The sequence below is a fragment of the Pleurodeles waltl genome, chromosome 12 (assembly GCF_031143425.1).
Source record: "Pleurodeles waltl isolate 20211129_DDA chromosome 12, aPleWal1.hap1.20221129, whole genome shotgun sequence".
Lineage (NCBI taxonomy): Eukaryota > Metazoa > Chordata > Amphibia > Caudata > Salamandridae > Pleurodeles > Pleurodeles waltl.
In genome coordinates, this window is record NC_090451.1 from 524,708,507 (window position 1) to 524,728,482 (window position 19,976).

The following is a 19,976-nucleotide window of genomic DNA, read 5'->3' on the forward strand; positions in this document are numbered from 1 at the left end:
ACTCTCACTCTCTCTAACTCTCTCTAAACCGCTGTGTCCCGATAGTGGGCCTGCTGCAGGGGATGGGGTCCATTCCCCTCCCTAATGGATTTCGGCCCTGGGACCTGTGATTGCTCAGGGATTTGGGCTGCGTGCCCCCTTCCTTTGATTTAAATGTGGCCTCAGGGTAGACTCCCCGCAGCCTATAATGACACAGGGAGGGTGGTTGTGTGCCCCCCTTCCCCTATTTGACAATTTGGGTCCCGGGGGATGTGGTTTCTGGGACCGAATATGGCTCGGGGAGGGGGGAGCTTCGTGCCTCTCTTCCCTTAATTACACAATGTGGATGTTGCCCCAGATGCCAGTTTGTTCCCCTCCCTCCCCTTTGGATCTCACAGGAGTCGTTGGGGGGGGGGGGGGCCCCTCTGGTCCAAACTTTTCGGCTCCATTGCGCATGGGCGTCGACTCCATCTTAGATTGTTTTCCCCGCAGAGGGTGAGGTAGGAGTTGTGTATATGGTAAAAGTGCCCATGCAATGGAGTGAGTATGTATGTACATAATGTGTATACAAAATATAATATATTAACAAATTTATAAATGTACAAGTTTCATCAACTTATAACGGATACAGGCTCCCGGGGAGGCGGGAGGGTGCATGTGAATCTGCAGCGACTCATGCCACGAACAGATGTACACTGGGTAAGTGACTTTTTCCGTTCGATGGCATGTGTAGCTGCAGATACACATGCTGTGCATAGACGAGTAAGCAGTTATCTCCCCAAAAGCGGTGGTTTAGCCTTTAGGAGTTGAAGTTGTTTGAAATAATGTTCGTAATACAGCCTGTCCTACTGTGGCTTGTTGTGTTGTTAACACATCTACACAGTAATGTTTTGTGAATGTATGAGGCATAGACCATGTGGCTGCCTTACAGATTTCTGTCATAGGTAGATTTCCTAGAAAGGCCATTGTGGCGCCTTTCTTCCTAGTGGAGTGCGCCTTTGGCGTAGTAGGCAGATCTCTTTTTGCTTTAATATAGCAGGTCTGAATACATTTCACTATCCATCTGGCAATGCCTTGTTTGGATATTGGATTTCCTGCATGAGGTTTTTGAAAGGCTACAAACAATTGTTTTGTCTTGCGACATTGTTTTGTTCTATCAATGTAATACATTAATGCTCTTTTGATGTCTAGCGTATGTAAGGCTCTTTCGGCTACTGAGTCTGGTTGTGGAAAAAATACTGGGAGTTCCACTGTTTGGTTTAGGTGGAACGGTGATATAACTTTTGGTAGGAACTTTGGATTTGTCAGGAGAACCACTTTATGTTTATGTATTTGTATAAAGGGTTCTTGTATAGTGAATGCTTGAATTTCACTTACCCTTCTAAGAGATGTGATAGCTATTAGGAAGGCTACTTTCCAGGTTAAGTATTGCATTTCACAAGAGTGCATGGGTTCAAATGGTGGACCCATGAGTCGTGTTAATACAATATTGAGGTTCCACGAGGGAACTGGTGGTGTTCTTGGGGGTATGATTCTTTTTAGACTCACCATAAATGCTCTGATGACTGGGATTCTAAAGAGTGATGTTGAATGTGTAATCTGCAGATAGAAGAAAAGGCTAGGTTTGATTTTTGTAAGTTTAATAAATAGCTTACGATGTTTTTTGTAGAAGCGTGTAGTGGTTGGATTTGATTATGATGGCAATAATAAACAAATCTTTTCCATTTGTTTGCGTAACAATGTCTTGTAGTAGGTTTTCTAGCTTGTTTATTGACCTCCATACATTCTTGTGTAAGGTCTAAATGTCCAAACTCTAAGACTTCAGGAGCCAGATTGCTAGATTGAGCGATGCTGGATTCGGGTGTCTGATCTGTTGCTTGTGTTGAGTTAACAGATCTGGTCTGTTTGGTAGTTTGATATGAGGTACTACTGACAGGTCTAGTAGTGTTGTGTACCATGGTTGGCGAGCACAGGTTGGTGCTATCAGTATTAGTTTGAGTCTGTTTTGACTCAATTTGTTTACAAGATAAGGAAGGAGTGGGAGAGGGGGAAAAGCGTAGGCAAATATCCCTGATAAACTCATCCATAACGCATTGCCCTTGGACTGAGGGTGTGGATACCTGGACGCGAAGTTTTGGCATTTTGCGTTTTCTTTTGTTGCGAATAGGTCTATTTCTGGTATTCCCCAGTGTAGAAAGTAAGTTTGTAGTATCTGGGGATGAATTTCCCATTCGTGTGTTTGTTGGTGATCTCGACTGAGATTGTCGGCTAACTGGTTTTGAATCCCTGGGATGTACTGTGCTATTAGGCGAATGTGATTGTGAAGCGCCCAATGCCATATCTTTTGTGCTAAGAGACACAGTTGTGATGAGTCAGTCCCTCCCGGTTTGTTTAGGTAATACATTGTTGTCATGTTGTCTGTTTTGACAAGAATGTGTTTGTGGGCTATTAGCGGTTGAAATGCTTTCAATGCTAGAAACACTGCTAAGAGCTCTAGATGATTTATATGCAGTTGCCTTTGTTGAACGTCCCATTGTCCCTGTATACTGTGCTGGTTGAGGTGTGCTCCCCACCCTATCATGGAAGCATCTGTTGTGATCACGTATTGAGGCACTGTGTCTTGGAATGGCCGCCCTTTGTTTAAATTTATAGGATTCCACCATTGACGCGAGGAGTATGTTTGGCGGTCTATCAACACTAGATCTTGAAGTTGACCCTGTGCTTGTGTCCATTGTGTTGCTAGACATTGTTGTAAGGGACGCATGTGTAGTCTTGCATTTGGGACAATGGCTATGCATGAAGACATCATGCCTAGGAGTTTCATTACAAACCTCACTTGATAGTGTTGGTTTGGGTGCATGGTTAGTATTACATTTTGGAAGGCTTGTACCCTTTGTGGACTTGGAGTGGCAATCCCTTTTTGTGTGTTGATTGTTGCTCCTAAGTACTGTTGTATTTGACACGGTTGTAGATTTTTGGTAGTTTATAGAGAACCCTAGTTTGTGAAGGGTTTGTATGACGTATTTTGTGTGTAGAAGACACTGTTGCTGAGTGCTGGTTTTTATTAACCAATCGTCTAAGTAAGGAAATATGTGCATGTGCTGCCTCCTTATGTGAGCAGCTACTAGTGCGAGGCATTTTGTGAATACTCTTGGGGCTGTTGTTATGCCGAACGGTAACACTTTGAATTGGTAATGCACGCCTTGGATTACAAACCTCAAGTAATACCTGTGGGAAGGATGTATGGGTATGTGGAAATAAGCATCCTTGAGATCTAATGTTGACATGTAGTCCTGTTTGAGCAAGGGAATCACGTCTTGAAGTGTCACCATGTGAAAGTGATCTGATTTGATGTAAAGATTTAGGGGGTTATTACAACTTTGGAGGAGGTGGTGATCTGTTCCAAATGTGACGGATATACCACCAGCCGTATTACGAGTTCCATAGGATATGGATACGTCTGGTGGTATATCCGTCACTTTACCGTCACTTTTGGGACGGATTAACACCTCCTCCAAAGTTGTAATAACCCCCTATGTGTTCTGAGGTCTAATATGGGTCTCAGTGTTTTGTCCTTTTTTGGGATTAGGAAATACAGGGAGTAAACACCTGTTCCTTTTCGATGGTTGGGTACTAGTTCTATTGCTTCTTTTTGTAACAATGCTTGGACTTCTAGTTGTAACAGATCAAAGTGCTGTTTGGACATGTTGTGTGCTCTTGGAGGCACATCTGGTGGCAAATGTAGGAATTCTATGCAATAACCATGTTGGATAATGGCTAGGACCCACGTGTCCGTAGTTATGTGTTCCCAGTTGTGGTAATAATCTGTGAGTCTCCCCCCCCACTGGTGTTGTGAGGTGGGGGTTTGTGACATTGAAGTCACTGTTTAGTTTGTGGGGTTTTTGGGCTCTGGAATTTCCCTCTTGTTTTAGGGAACTGTCCACCCCTATATTGTCCTCGAAAACCTCCTCTCTGATATTGGCCCTGATATGTGGGTCTGACTTGTGAGCTGGAAGGCTCTGTGGTCTGGGCCCGAAACCCCCCTCTAAAGTGTGGCTTCCAAAAAGTGCCTCTGCTACGTGGGGAGTAGAGCGCGCCCATGGCTTTGGCCGTGTCAGTGTCTTTCTTCAGTTTGTCCATCGCTGTATCCACCTCCGGGCCAAATAGTTGTTCATTGAATGGCATATTTAGCACTGCTTGCTGAATTTCTGGCTTAAATCCGGAGGTTCGTAGCCATGCGGGTCTCCGAATGGTTACCGCTGTTTACTGTTCTGGCTGCTGTGTCTGCTGAGTCCATGGCCGACCTTATTTGGTTGTTGGAGATACTTTGGCCCTCCTCGACAACCCGTTGGGCACGTTTCTGGAACTCTTTGGGAAGGTGTTGAATGAAATGTTGCATTTTCATCCCAATGTGCCCTGTCGTATCTTGCTAGAAGAGCCTGAGAATTGGCAATTCGCCATTGATTGGCTGCCTGTGCTGCCACCCTTTTGCCTGCTGCATCAAATTTCCGACTTTCTTTGTCGGGTGGTGGTACGTCTCCAGAAGTTTGTGAGTTTGCCCTTTTTCGGGCTGCTCCTACTACCACTGAATCTGGAGTTAACTGTTGTGTGATGTACACAGGGTCAGTAGGGGAGGTTTATATTTCTTCTCCACCCTAGGCGTGATGGCTCTGCCTTTGACTGGGTCTTGAAATACCTGTTTAGCGTGTTTTAACATGCCTGGCAGCATAGGCAAACTTTGGTACTGGCTGTGCGTAGATGACAGGGTGTTGAACAAGAAGTCATCTTCTATGGGCTCTGCATGCAATGCTACATTATGAAATGTAGCTGCCCTGGAAACCACCTGCATGTAAGCAGTACCGTCTTCAGGTGGTGAAGGTCTTGCCGGGTAGCATTCGGGACTATTGTCAGAGACCGGTGCGTCATACAAATCCCATGCATCCGGGTCATCTTGACTCATCCCTGTGTGAGTTGGTGACTGCATCATTGGGGGTGTTGCTACCGGGGACAGATGTGGCGAATGTATTGGTTATTGTTGTGGCGAAAATTGTGGTGGAGTTTTCTCTTTTGCCACTTTTGCCTTTGGCTGCATTTCCACCTCTTGGAATGCGAGCTTCCGCTTCATTTTGATTGGAGGAAGAGTTCTGATTTTCCCCGTGTCCTTTTGGATATGGAGCCTTCTTTGGGTGTGGTCAGGCTCTCCCATGCCCAGCTTCTGTTCAAATCTGTGGCCTTGTAAGTGTGTGGAAAGGCCTTGTTCCTCTGTATAGGAGCTTTGTTTCGGCTCAGAGGAAGCCGTGTCTGTTCAGAGCCGGTATCTCGGTGCAGAGTCTGTTCGGAGCCGGTATCTCGACCGGAGTCGGATGTCTTTGGCTGCTGGGAGGCCTTTTTCAGTGCCGATGTTTGGTCACCGTGTTTTCGGGTAAAGCCATGGCCTGTTGGCGGTGGCGTCCCCTGGGCCTTCATGATTTTCGAGTGAGTTTTTGCCGGGGCTGGTTTACTCACGGTTTGCTGCGTCTTCGGCTGCTCACTCTCGGACTCGTCCGAGTCCGAATCTCTAATGCAAATGTCTCCTCTTCTTCGACGTCGGTGTGTCCGGCCGGTGTCGACGCCATCTGGAGTCTTCGAGCTCTACGATCCCGCAGTGTCTTCTTGGATCGAAATGCCCGACAGGCCTCGCAGGTATCCTCGTTGTGTTCGGGGACAAACACAGATTACAGACCAAGTGTTGGTCTGTATAAGGATACTTTGCGTGGCAGTTGGGGCAGAAGCGGAATGGGGTCTGGTCCATGAGCGTTGAAGATGGACGCGGTCGGGCAGACCAGGCCCCGCAGAGGTGTGGAAACCCCGAAGTGCTGCCGGAACTTTTGTTTCTTCGGTGTCGATGTGCTAGCACTAACCCGGTACCGATCGCAAACAATACCGTCAAATTTTCCGATGGATAACTATCTTTTCCGAACCGAAACACGGAGCGTAGAGGAAGACGTCCGAACCCGATGGCGGAAAGAAAACAATCTAAGATGAAGTCGACGCCCATGCGCAATGGAGCCGAAAGGGAGGAGTCCCTCGGTCTCGTGACTCGAAAAGACTTCTTCGAAGCAAAACAACTTGTAACACTCCGAGCCCAACACTAGATGGCAGGATAATGCACAGCATGTGTACCTGCAGCTACACATGCCATCGAACATATATATATACACATTTTTTAACACGATTAGGTCAGGGGACACGTAGCCCCCCAGTCCTGTAATAGCTGCCAGCAACATTTTTCTGATGTTGCTTGGAGCCGATCCCTGGGCCGATCAGAACGCTCCCTTTTTAAACTGGCACTACACTGTTTGTCGAGCCTTTTGCGTCCCAAACTGTCCATATATATACAAATATTTTTGACCCTTAATTTCTATAAAACTACTAAATGGATTTACACCAAATCACAAAAAGCACAATCTGCGGAAGAAGATCTAGCTTCCTTCCATATTTGGTGCATTTCCGCTCAGCAGTTTTTGCTGTAGCCCTTCTTAAAGAAGTCTATAGAAAATGCATGGGGCTTTTGTGTTTTGGGACTCCCCTTTTTTCTTGCTTCCCACTTGACGGATCACCCCAAACTTTCCATGCACATCTCAAAAAGTAGGACCTTTTTGGAAATTTTGTGGAGATTCGTCAGATGGGGCCATAGTTATTAGCAGCACCAAAAAGATTATTCTCCTATGGAACAGCTGACCAAACTATAACTACCTAGTGGCAACCACCACTGCGTAAAATAAATATCACATTGCCAGTGTGTAGTTATAGTTAAGTCAGAGTTTCCATAGGAAGGGCACTTTCTTTTCTATTGATAACTTTACCGCAGATTGACAAATCTTTACCAAAAAAAAGTTCATCCACCTCTGCTCCTTACTGTAAAGTTTTGGAATGATCAGAATGACGGAGACTGTGACCACATACTATACTACTGATGACATCTGATATCTATGGCCGTGCAACTTATACTTATCTCATTTCCCTATAGCAGGCACATAACTGGCTCATGTCCCAGGTTTCATATTTTTTAAACAGTAATGTTTTTCAGTTCATTTCAAAGGGTTTTTAAACATAGTTTCAATCATACTACCTTCCTCGTGTATAACTCCACTTTAACCTTTCTTTTTTTCAGTGATTTTCAATGATTTTTCTTTTTTTAACATATCTTCTTCCAATACATTTGCAGCTAAACCCTCGCGGGGATGAGGATGAGGCAGACCCTGCATCCTAAATCATCACCATAGAGCCCACCACATGATTTAAAAAAATAAATAATTTTGGGATCCCACAGGAGTCCCAAGGAACCACAAAGAGGGGCTGCGGGGAAGGGGGGAGAGAGCTGACTCCCATGGTAGCACAGCAAACCTGAAGAATTGTTATGTTTGGCCCCCAGAGAGAGGTCTTCCCACAAAGACTAGGGCATCAGGGTACCCCTAGGCTAGCCCCTTTTGAGTTTTTTTTTTAAATGTTTCAGGACTGGGAGACAGAGTGGCAGCCACAACACTTTTCTTCATGTTTCGGCTGCCAATTACATTCAGCATTCCTGTGGGTGTCTCGTGAGACCAATCAACTGGATTGTACGTTTTAATGTTTTTTCTGCAGCAACAAATATATATTTAGATTTTAACCGCTTGGGTGCCTTGGACGAGATGATCTCGTCCAAGGCTACAGTTCCCCTGTGCCTTGGACGAGATCATCTCGTCCTAGGCACAGGGGAACTTGGGGGCGCGCTAGCGCGCCCCCGTGCATCCCCCCTCCCCCCCCAGGCGGGGATGGAAGGGGAAGACCTTCCCCTTCCACCCCGCCCCCCCCCACGGCAATCCGATGACGTCAGCGCGGGCACGCTGGAAGCCATTTGCTTCCAGCGCGTCTACCGAGGAGGACACAAAAAGTAAGTCCTCTTCGTTTTTGGGGGTCGGGGGGTGGTGGAAACAGACACGGGGGGGAAAGGAAAGGGTTTTTCCTTTCCCCCGGTGCCTGTTTTCATTAGATTCCTGCTCCACGATCGCGGGCAGAGCCCGCGATCGTGGAGCAGGAATCTCCACTAGCCTCCAGGGATTTACTGTGTTCAATATTTTGGGGGCGACCCCTTGGGCAAGGGTCGCCCCCCCCGGGGGCAATTATTTTTAGTATTTCGCCCCCCCCGGGGGCAGATCCGCCGTTTTTTCGGCGGATCTGCCCCCAGGGGGGGGCGAAAACCACTATACACCAGGGATAGTGTTATTTTGGCATTATTTTGGGGGCGACCCCTTGGGCAAGGGTCGCCCCCCCGGGGGCAATTTTTTTTTTTTTTTCGCCCCCCCCTGGGGGCAGATCCGCCGATTATTCGGCGGATCTGCCCCCAGGGGGGGGCGAAAACCACTAGACACCAGGGAAAATTTATTATATTGATTATTTTGGGGGTGACCCCTTGGGCAAGGGTCGCCCTCCCCCGGGGGCATTTTTTTATTGTATTTCGCCCCCCCCTGGGGGCAGATCTGCCGATTTTTCGGCGGATCTGCCCCCAGGGGGGGGGGCGAAAACCACTATACACCAGGGATAGTGTTATTTTGGCATTATTTTGGGGGCGACCCCTTGGGCAAGGGTCGCCCCCCCGGGGGCAATTTTTTTTTGTATTTCGCCCCCCCCTGGGGGCAGATCCGCCGATTTTTCGGCGGATCTGCCCCCAGGGGGGGGCGAAAACCACTAGACACCAGGGAAAATTTATTATATTGATTATTTTGGGGGCGACCCCTTGGGCAAGGGTCGCCCTCCCCCGGGGGCATTTTTTTATTGTATTTCGCCCCCCCCTGGGGGCAGATCTGCCGATTTTTCGGCGGATCTGCCCCCAGGGGGGGGCGAAAACCACTAGACACCAGGGAAAATTTATTATATTGATTATTTTGGGGGCGACCCCTTGGGCAAGGGTCGCCCTCCCCCGGGGGCATTTTTTTATTGTATTTCGCCCCCCCCTGGGGGCAGATCTGCCGATTTTTCTGCGGATCTGCCCCCAGGGGGGGGCGAAAACCACTAGACACCAGGGATATAGTATTTTATGTTTATTTTGGGGACGACCCCCTTGGGCAAGGGTCGCCCCACCCCGGGGGCAATTTTTTTTTGTATTTTGCCCCCCCCTGGGGCAGATCCGCCGAATTTTCGGCAGATCTGCCCCCGGGGGGGGCGAAAACCACTAGACACCAGGGATTTTATATTTTGTGCATATTTTGGGGGCGACCCCTTGGGCCAGGGTGGCCCCCCCGGGGAATTTTTTTTTGTATTTAGCCCCCCCCCCCCCCCGGGGGGGCAGATCCGCTGATTTTTTGGCGGATCTGCCCCCGAGGGGGGTTGAAAACCACTAGACACCAGGGATTTATTTTTATTGTAAAGTTTTTTTTGGGGGGCGACCCTTTGGGCAAGGGGCGTCCCACTGGGGGACACATTTTTTAGTATTTGCCCCCCCCCTCCCCCCCCCGGGGGCAGATTGCCAATTTTTGGGCTGATCTGCCGCCGGGGGGGACGGGGGGGGGGGCAAAATCCACTAGACACCAGGGATTTTGTTTTTGTTGTTTATTTTGGGGGCAACCCCTTGGGCAAGGGTCTCTCCCCTGGGGAGTTTTTTTTTTTCTGTTTTTTTTTCTGTTTCTGTTTTTTTTTCTGTTTCGGCCCCCCGATGGCAGACCAGTCATTTTTTGGACGATCTGGCCCCGGGGGGGGGGGGGGGGGGTGGAAGCACACTAGGCGCCAGGGATTGTGTGGTGTGTGTGTAATTTTGTAGGCCCAAGGAGGGCAGAAACCACCAATACGGCAGGGATTTTTTTGTTTTGTGCTGGGGGTGCCCCCTTTGGGAAGGGTCGCCCCCTAAAAGGGGGCACAGAGGTGTTGCCCATTTCGGCTAATTTTTTTACGCCCATCTACCCCGAGGGGGGGCAGGATCCACTTAGGTACCAGGGACAACTTCTAAGTTCTTGGTGGTGGGGTGTTTGTCAACTGGCAAAGTATTTGTATTTGTGATTATAACAATTTATTTCTTCTTTTTCTTCTAGTTCAAAGCTTTTGCTTCCTTTGCTGTGGATCTTAGCGGTTTTGGCAGTAGTTGTCCAGTGGTTTGCATAGCTGCATGTTTTAGGTAAGTGAAAGCAATTTACTGCAAAGGAGTATTGTTGACATGCATGAATGACATGTTTGTAGGTGGTGTACTAAATGCAGTATTGTGTGTTTGACATTGTCCTTAGATTTGAGCACAGTAATGTTTGTGTTGTCATATGTCTAATTTGCTTTTTTCTTTTTTCTTTTTAGTGGGATATCATTGGTGATTGCTGTGTCTGTGCAGAGTAGTTGCTTGGTGAGTAGCTATTTCAGGCAACTGAGTGGTATAGTTTTTTGTAGTACATAACTCTTTGTGATAAAGCTACACTTTGTTTATTACTTATTTTAGTGCTAGTTGTTGTTGGCAATCCATTTGTTGTTAGGATCATGGCTAGCCGCAAAGTGACCGCTCAGCAGGTTGTTCGCATGCTCTTTGAGTCGTCTTCAGACCATGATTACGACACTGACTCTGCATCTGAGGCAGAGGAGGAAGCAGGAGATTCTGGAAGTGAGTTTTCTGTCCAAGAGTATTCTTCTGATGAGGAAGCTACTCTCAGTGCAGATGAAGGGCCTGAGTTAGAGGAGGACATTGATGTGCCAAGAGTGCAGCAGCCTGGGGCTGAAGGGTTTCCCATTAGAAGACCTGACACCTGGATTGCCCCAAACATGGAGCAGCCACAGTTACCTGCATTTACTAGTCTCCCAGGGTCTAGAGTTAATACGGAAAACTTTCTGCCTGTCCATTTCTTTCACTTGTTTATGGACGATGTATTTTTGGAAGAGATTGTGGAGCAGACAAATGTGTATGCAGAGCAATATTTGCGGGACAACGCTGCCAGACTTAAGCCTCAGTCTAGAGCTACTCATTGGGTTCCCACATATCTGGAAGAGATGAAAAGGTTTTTAGGTTTGTCTTTTTTGATGGGGTTGATCAGGAAGCCGTCACTGGCTTCTTATTGGTCTACTAGTCCCTTGATGGCAACTGCTATATTTCCTGCAACTATGACACGTAATCAGTATTTGCTTCTTCTTCGTATGCTGCATTTTGTAGACAATGCTTTAGCCTTGCCACGAGATCACCCTGATTGTGACCGCCTTTTTAAGATTAGGCCTGTCCTTGATCATTTTGTGGATTGGTTTTCAGAGGTCTATGTTCCAGGCAAAGAGAAAAGTGTGGACGAGTCTTTGGTCCTTTTCAAGGGGCGTTTAGTTTTTAAGCAGTACATTCCTAGTAAGAGGGCACGGTATGGGATTAAATTGTATCTGCTGTCAGAAAGCAGTACAGGATATGTTTATAATTTCCGGGTCTACACTGGTAGGGATTCCAGTATTGACCCTCCTGGTTGTCCGGCCACTTTTGGAGTTAGCGAAAAAATTGTGTGGGAACTTGCTAGACGGCTGTTTAACAAAGGTCACCATTTGTACGTAGATAATTTCTACACTGGAGTGCAGTTGTTCAAGGAGTTGTTTAGGGTGGACACTGTTGCTTGTGGCACAATCCGTTCTAACCGCAAAGGCTATCCAAGGGAGCTTGTCTGTAAAAAACTTGAGGGGACAGTGCAGTGCCTTGCGGAATAATGAGCTGTTAGCTATGAAATTTTCAGACAGGAGGGATGTGTACATGCTATCGACCATCCATGATGAGAGTACTTCCCCTGTGGCTGTTTGGGGTCAGGTTGCGGAAGTGCGCAAACCTGCGTGCATTTTGGACTACAATAGGCACATGGGTGGTGTTGATAGAGTAGATCAGAGGTTGGAACCTTACACTGCTCTTCGTAAGTCGTATGTGTGGTATAAAAAGTTGGCCCTACATTTATTTCATTTGGCAACTTTTAATGCCTTTATTGTATACAAGGATTGTTCACCTGAGTCAAGGATGACTTTTGTTAAATTTCAGGAGTCGGTGATAGAAAGCCTTATTGTGGTGGAACCGGCAAGAGTTCCTAGAGTAGAAGTGGTGGAGGATGTGGCTAGATTGAAAGATCGGCACTTTCCAGATCACATTCCTCCCACTCCCAAAAAAGACATGCCCACAAAGAAATGTAGAGTATGTGCCCGGAGATCAATCCGGAGGGAGAGCCGGATGTACTGCCCCGAATGCCCTTCAAAGCCTGGGCTGTGTGTGCCCAGCTGTTTTAGAAGTTACCACACAAGGAAAAACTTTTGGGAAATACCGTGAGCGTAAGCTGTCTGTTTTATATTTTCATATGTTTCACGGTTGGCATCTGTCGTGTATTTAGTTTGAGGTTTTGTGTTTGTAGTTTTGTGCCTATTTTATAATTAGTAGTTTATTTGTTGTTTATAAATAAAAAAAAGTGATTGCGGTGTGCGTGGGGTGGCGCTTGGCTGGCGGTGTGCGTGGGGTGGCGCTTGGCTGGCGGTGTGCATGGGGTGGCGCTTGGCTGACGGTGTGCGTGGGGTGGCGCTTGGCTGGCGGTGTGCGTGGGGTGGCGCTTGGCTGGCGGTGCCAGCCAAACGGCAGTCCACACTCCCATCAGCTGGTGTGATTCTTGTATCAGGCATGTGGGCGTATGTAAGTGATGGGCCCTTGAGTGGCGCGGTCTGTCGATGTGAGTGTTGTAATGTGCTGGGCCCGTGGCTGGCGGTGTGAATGGTCTTGTGCGTGTCATGTATGAAAGGTGTGTGAATGGACTGTAAAGCGGTTGGTGCCTTGTCGCGGCTTTACAGCTCACGAGCTGGGAGTCATTGGTTCACTTTTTTGCCTTTCAGTTATTAGCAGTGCATTTCATTTTTGTGAAATCTCTTGTTAATAAAATTTGATCCACTGAACCATCACTCACCCTCGTGCCAAATCCAACCAGTATGTGTTGTAAAAAATGACAAAACCTGCTCTGCTGTAATCAGGCGTCGCAGCACACCTGTGACACGCTAGGTGCCTCGGGTGGGACCCCGATGATGAAGCATACCACCAACTTGGTTGGTGGGTGAGGGGTCTTCTTCACATAACCTAAGTGTGTTTCTTTTCACAATTTTAGTGTTTGGCACATCACGGACGTATGTGCACACATCAAAATGATATATTGCAAAAATACCTATCCCTTCTATCTCTTCAGGTTTTGGGCCTTATTCTGTTGCAGGCACCTGGCCCACCCACACAAGTGAGGTATCATTTTTATCGGGAGACTTGGGGGAATGCTGGGTGGAAGGAAATTTGTGGCTCCTCTCAGATTCCAGAACTTTCTGCCACAGAAATGAGAGGAAAAAGTGTTTTTTTGGCCAAATTTTTAGGTTTGCAAAGGATTCTGGGTAACAGAACCTGGTCCGAGCCCCGCAAGTCACCCCTCCTTGGATTCCCCTAGGTCTCTAGTTTTCAGAAATGCACAGGTTTGGTAGGTTTCCCTAGGTGGCGGCAGAGCTAGAGGCCAAAATCTACATTTAGTCACTTTGCTAAAAACAGCTCTGTTTTCTGCGATGTGTCCACGTTGTGTTTTGGGGCATATCCTGTCGCGGGCGCTAGGCCTACCCACACAAGTGAGGTATCATTTTTATCGGGAGACGTGGGGGAACGCTGGGTGGAAGGAAATTTGTGGCTCCTCTCAGATTCCAGAACTTTCTGCCACAGAAATGTGAGGAACATGTGTTTTTTTAGCCAAATTTTGAGGTTTGCAAAGGATTCTGGGTAACAGAACCTGGTCCGAGCCCCGCAAGTCACCCCTCCTTGGATTCCCCTAGGTCTCTAGTTTTCAGAAATGCACAGGTTTGGTAGGTTTCCCTAGGTGGCGGCTGAGCTAGAGGCCAAAATCTACAGGTAGTCACTTTGCTAAAAACAGCTCTGTTTTCTGTGATATGTCCACGTTGTGTTTTGGGGCATATCCTGTCGCGGGCGCTAGGCCTACCCACACAAGTGAGGTATCATTTTTATCGGGAGACGTGGGGGAACGCTGGGTGGAAGGAAATTTGTGGCTCCTCTCAGATTCCAGAACTTTCTGCCACAGAAATGTGAGGAACATGTGTTTTTTTAGCCAAATTTTGAGGTTTGCAAAGGATTCTGGGTAACAGAACCTGGTCCGAGCCACACAAGTCACCCCTCCTTGGATTCCCCTAGGTCTCTAGTTTTCAGAAATGCACAGGTTTGGTAGGTTTCCCTAGGTGGCGGCTGAGCTAGAGGCCAAAATCTACAGGTAGTCACTTTGCTAAAAACAGCTCTGTTTTCTGTGATATGTCCACGTTGTGTTTTGGGGCATATCCTGTCGCGGGCGCTAGGCCTACCCACACAAGTGAGGTATCATTTTTATCGGGAGACGTGGGGGAACGCTGGGTGGAAGGAAATTTGTGGCTCCTCTCAGATTCCAGAACTTTCTGCCACAGAAATGTGAGGAACATGTGTTTTTTTAGCCAAATTTTGAGGTTTGCAAAGGATTCTGGGTAACAGAACCTGGTCCGAGCCCCGCAAGTCACCCCTCCTTGGATTCCCCTAGGTCTCTAGTTTTCAGAAATGCACAGGTTTGGTAGGTTTCCCTAGGTGGCGGCTGAGCTAGAGGCCAAAATCTACAGGTAGTCACTTTGCTAAAAACAGCTCTGTTTTCTGTGATATGTCCACGTTGTGTTTTGGGGCATATCCTGTCGCGGGCGCTAGGCCTACCCACACAAGTGAGGTATCATTTTTATCGGGAGACGTGGGGGAACGCTGGGTGGAAGGAAATTTGTGGCTCCTCTCAGATTCCAGAACTTTCTGCCACAGAAATGTGAGGAACATGTGTTTTTTTAGCCAAATTTTGAGGTTTGCAAAGGATTCTGGGTCACAGAACCTGGTCCGAGCCACACAAGTCACCCCTCCTTGGATTCCCCTAGGTCTCTAGTTTTCAGAAATGCACAGGTTTGGTAGGTTTCCCTAGGTGGCGGCTGAGCTAGAGGCCAAAATCTACAGGTAGTCACTTTGCTAAAAACAGCTCCGTTTTCTGTCATGTGTCCACGTTGTGTTTTGGGGCATATCCTGTCGCGGGCGCTAGGCCTACCCACACAAGTGAGGTATCATTTTTATCGGGAGACGTGGGGGAACGCTGGGTGGAAGGAAATTTGTGGCTCCTCTCAGATTCCAGAACTTTCTGCCGCAGAAATGTGAGGAACATGTGTTTTTTTAGCCAAATTTTGAGGTTTGCAAAGGATTCTGGGTAACAGAACCTGGTCCGAGCCACACAAGTCACCCCTCCTTGGATTCCCCTAGGTCTCTAGTTTTCAGAAATGCAGAGGTTTGGTAGGTTTCCCTAGGTGGCGGCTGAGCTAGAGGCCAAAATCTACAGGTAGTCACTTTGCTAAAAACAGCTCTGTTTTCTGTCATGTGTCCACGTTGTGTTTTGGGGCATATCCTGTCGCGGGCGCTAGGCCTACCCACACAAGTGAGGTATCATTTTTATCGGGAGACTTGGGGGAACATAGAATAGCAAAACAAGTGTTATTGCCCCTTGTCTTTCTCTACATTTATTCCTTCCAAATATAGGAGTGTGTGTAAAAAAGACATCTATTTGAGAAATTCCCTGTAATTCACGTGCTACTATGGTCACCCCGGAATTCAGAGATGTGCAAATAACCACTGCTCCTCAACACCTTATCTTGTGCCCTTTTTGGAAATGCAAAGGTTTTCTTGATAGCTATTTTTTACTCCTTATATTTCAGCAAATGAATTACTGTATACCCGGTATAGAATGAAAACGCACTGCAGGGTGCAGCTCATTTATTGGCTCTGGGTTCCTCGGGTTCTTGATGAACCTACAAACCCTATATATCCCCGCAACCAGAGGAGTCCAGCAGACGGAACGGTATATTGCTTTCGATAATCTGACATTGCAGGGCAAAGTTACAGAGTAAAAAGTAGAGAAAAATTGATGTTTTTTTCACCTCAATTTCAATATTTTTCTTTTTCAGCTGTTATTTTCTGTAGGAAACCCTTGTAGGATCTACACAAATGACCCCTTGCTGAATTCAGAATTTTGTCTACTTTTCAGAAATGTTTAGGTTTCTGGGATCCAGCATTGGTTTCATGACCATTCCTGTCACTGACTGGAAGGAGGCTGAAAGCACAAAAAAATGCACAAATGGGGTATGCCCCAGTAAAATGCCAAAATTGTGTTGAAAAATTGGGTTTTCTGATTCAAGTCTGCCTGTTCCTGAAAGCTGGGAAGCTGCTGAGTTTAGCACCGCAAACCCTTTGTTGATGCCATTTTCAGGGGAAAAACCACAAGCCTCCTTCTGCAGCCACTTTTTCCATTTTTTTTTAAAAAAACGAAATTTTCACTGTATTTTGGCCAATTTCTTGGCCTCCTTCAGGGGAACCCACAAAGTCTGGGTACCTTTAGAATCCCTAGGATGTTGGAAAAAAAGGACGCAAATTTGGCTTGGTTAGCTTATGTGGACAAAAAGTTATGAGGGCCTAAGCGCGAACTGCCCCAAATAGGCAAAAAAAGGCCTGGCACAGGAGGGGGAAAAGGCCTGGCAGCGAAGGGGTTAAACCTTAATTTCACTTAAAGGCTGAATAGAATTACACAGCTCACAAAATGCATGCTTTCTGGATAATTATCTAGCTTTCTGTCAAATTTGATGTAATTCTGTTCAGCTATTTTTCTGCATCATTGTCTAATTTTTCCTATCGAAAATGCACAAGAAAAAACGTGTTTTGGTTCCCTCCCTTTTTCTCAGGAGTTTGATGATCTATATATAAAATGGTAGCAGAGACAACCCAATGCATTTCAATCAGGTACATCTTGGTTTTTGGTCCAACAATGACTTGACTGTTAACTGTTATTATAAGGCATCTGAAGCTAATGACAAAGTCCTATGATCTGACTCCATTTCTGAGTAGGCCTCAACTCCATGTTTAGATAGTGTAAGTCACCATCTTTCTCGATTTATGCAGAATCACTGTTATATCTGCCACGGACGTAGATGTCATCTCATGGTTCTTAGAAAGAAAAAAAAACAAAAAAAAACAAAAACAAAAAAACAACACCACAGTGTGAAGTAATTCGGCTAATGACAGATCTAACACCCGGTGCGAGATCAGTCTGAGAGACGTGTTTGCTCTTATTTCACCAGGACAGGATAATAAGTAAATACAGGTATACGGCCAAAATAACGTTGTCTGAATTGACATCCTTTTACCTCTGGGACGTACACATTGATGTATATAATTTACTTTAGATATTCTTTAACTTACGTCAGAAATTTCAATCTTTTATAAGGGTTAATATAGAAGGACACCCACTTGACCACTTGTCAGGAGAGATCCTTTACCCAGATTATCGCAGAAGACTCTGCCAGAGATGGTCTCACCTACTGCCAGCGCACTTCGAAGATGTTCCATCTTGCCTGAAACTGATAAACTGGAGTCTGGGAGGAAGACCGCTCCTTTCCTTCGCAAGGAACACTGCTTCACCCCTCTGCTGATAACAGCTCTTGCTGTCAACAAGGTATGCAGTTCACCTCTTCTCCCTCAGAAACTCCAGACTGCACATTTTTCTATTTTGCATGCTCTTAGTGTAGAGCATAGATGTAGGTTTTAGATGACATTTTAATCATGTTAAAAATGCGCCTTCTTGCTGTGGTTTTATGATATCCTGTGTAGATACTTTTGATCTGCTGAGAAACAGGTTCAATCTGCGGTAATAAATGTTTTTGGTTAACACTGGGGGGCGGGGGCTGTATGTGTGTGTGTGTGTGTGTGTGTGTGTGTGTGTTTGTGTTTCTACAGAGCTATAATACCTGTCTTTCACATTCAGTGTTGGTGCACTAAATTGGATTCACCTATTTCACCTGAGGGTGGGAAAGCAAACCATGTAGAAATACATCAAAGTCTTAGTTTACGCAAAAGTAAAGACAAGGGGACAGTCCTGAGATAAGCAGATATTTTCAAGAATGCAAACTCCAATCTGAGAGAGGCCCCAGCCTCAAAAACACCCCAGTCATCTGCCCAGGAGCACGATGAGAATAGGGAATTTTAACTACCTTAAAGTGGGCTCCACTTCTCTGACCAACATTGTCAATAGCCAAATAGAGCAAAGCGCATCCTACCCATTTGAATAGGTGTGACAAACATGATCAATTTATGTTTAAAGTCTGCCCTGCCTGCTAGACAGAAGTAACAGGAAAGGTAAAGAGTAGCAAAGTTCTGACATCGCTACGTTCTGGTTGCTGCTAGTATGTAAGAGTATGGAAATGTGGTATTAATTTTTGACAACGACTGGCCTTTCGTGCCAAAAGTGAAAGTGTAAACACATGAGGTTTCTGCTGCAATAACTCCACTTCTCAATAATACCCCATACGACTGAGCTAATTCTCACTGTCTTCATGTCCCAGGTTTAGAAAGGGCTCCCTGCCAAAGCTGTGACCAAACTGCAGTGTGGCCAAAACCATTCTTCCACATCACCTTCGGCTTAAATATGGTTGATCCTGTCTCCCTTGCCATCAATCTTTTACATGAACAAGTTGATTTCAATATCTCACGATGGATAAATAAAGGATTACAAAGGTAGGTGCTCTGCTACCATACAGTGATGACCCGACACTTAAGGTTGGACTCTCAAAATTTGCCAAATGAAGTACAGACATTTGGGCCAGATCACTTTTGTTGCCCATGAATGTTGCCACTGTGACTCCACTGCCTCCTTTCACATTGCTAAACTTAACTTACAGTACATTGATCTCATTCCATCTGACAAACCCATAACAGCCTTCTGCTGGACACACTCCTTATGGGTTTAAGAAGCTTTTAACTACTGAGCTGCTCTACTGGTAACACTATAGCATAGACCTTGAGATATATGGTGCACTATCAGTCCAGAATTAATGCGTAAAAGATAGGATTTCAAACTCTAGTTTACCACTGTGCAAGTTCTCTTCAACCTACTATTGAAGTAATGATCACCTTCTCGAATTAGGCACACCTCAGTTTGACTGAACGTCCAGCTACTGTGAAACAGAGGAAAACTGTTTTTAATTTTATGTCAAATGGCTCTTGTTCTTGTCTAAAAACAAACATTTTTGATTTGCACTTAATGACAAACAGCTGACCCTCTGGCAAATTACAATTGGTATTGGTATGAGGAAGTTAGAGTGCAGAATGTCTTGCAGTAATTTAAGGGGTGTGGATGTGCAAAGGAAGCTATAGAGTACTGGTTTTCAGACTGGAGTAAAGGCGAAGGTTGCGAGAAAATGCATAAACACTTACGCTTTGGGGGATAATGCAAGAGAACTCACAAGTAATGTACTGAGAGCACCTCACCTGTTCCTGTGTATACAAAAACAGCAATAACCATGGCAGTGGTCACAACCCAGCTCCAAGTCTTCACCTCAGGACGCTTCATGCTGTTAAATACTGGCACACTGCTCACATGACACTGCCAAGACAAAGAATGGCAAGAGGAAAAGAGGACCAGCAGGAAGATTGGTAGAAAACGGGTGAGCGCAGTGAGTTAGAGGGTGAGAATAAGTGACAAATTGAGGAAGAAAGAAGAGAGAAAGAGATAAGGGGCAATGAGGAGAGAAGAAGGGAAGCAGATGGGAGAGACATGCAATACAAAGTTAAATTACATACAGACATGCAATGTCAAAACCCCCAAACAAAGGCACACTACCAATCAACAACCAGATTGATGTGATAAATGAAGGTAGAGCTGTACCTGGAATCCAAAGCAGATAGTGGGCATGGCGTTAAACACAGACATCCAGGAGGCCGGGCTGTGAAAAGAAAGCATGCTTTCATTAACAGTTCATTTATTGCATTTTTATTTATATATTATCTCCCACTGCAGAGAAAAAACAACTAAGCTCCCCAAACCACCACTCTATGAGTCACATCCAACTAACAGACTCAAATGTCTACCACTCTCACCACTCCCAATAACAATTTCCTTCTACTAATCCACCTCGGTGGTCCGAGTAGCATGCTACTCGCTGAA

General features: G+C 46.1%; 1 protein-coding gene across 3 annotated transcripts in view; it reads right to left on the bottom strand.

Annotated features, from left to right (window-relative positions):
• Positions 1–19,976, bottom strand: part of LOC138268084 (sodium-coupled neutral amino acid transporter 7-like) — a 179,341-nt gene that overhangs the window by 53,265 nt on the left and 106,100 nt on the right. For all 3 annotated transcript variants that reach the window (XM_069217452.1, XM_069217454.1, XM_069217453.1), the window contains exons 6-7: positions 19,698–19,755; positions 19,301–19,415 (exon numbers count right to left, since the gene is read on the bottom strand). In XM_069217452.1, coding sequence (XP_069073553.1) covers positions 19,301–19,415; positions 19,698–19,755 — 173 coding nt within the window. The remainder of the gene's footprint in view (positions 1–19,300; positions 19,416–19,697; positions 19,756–19,976) is intronic.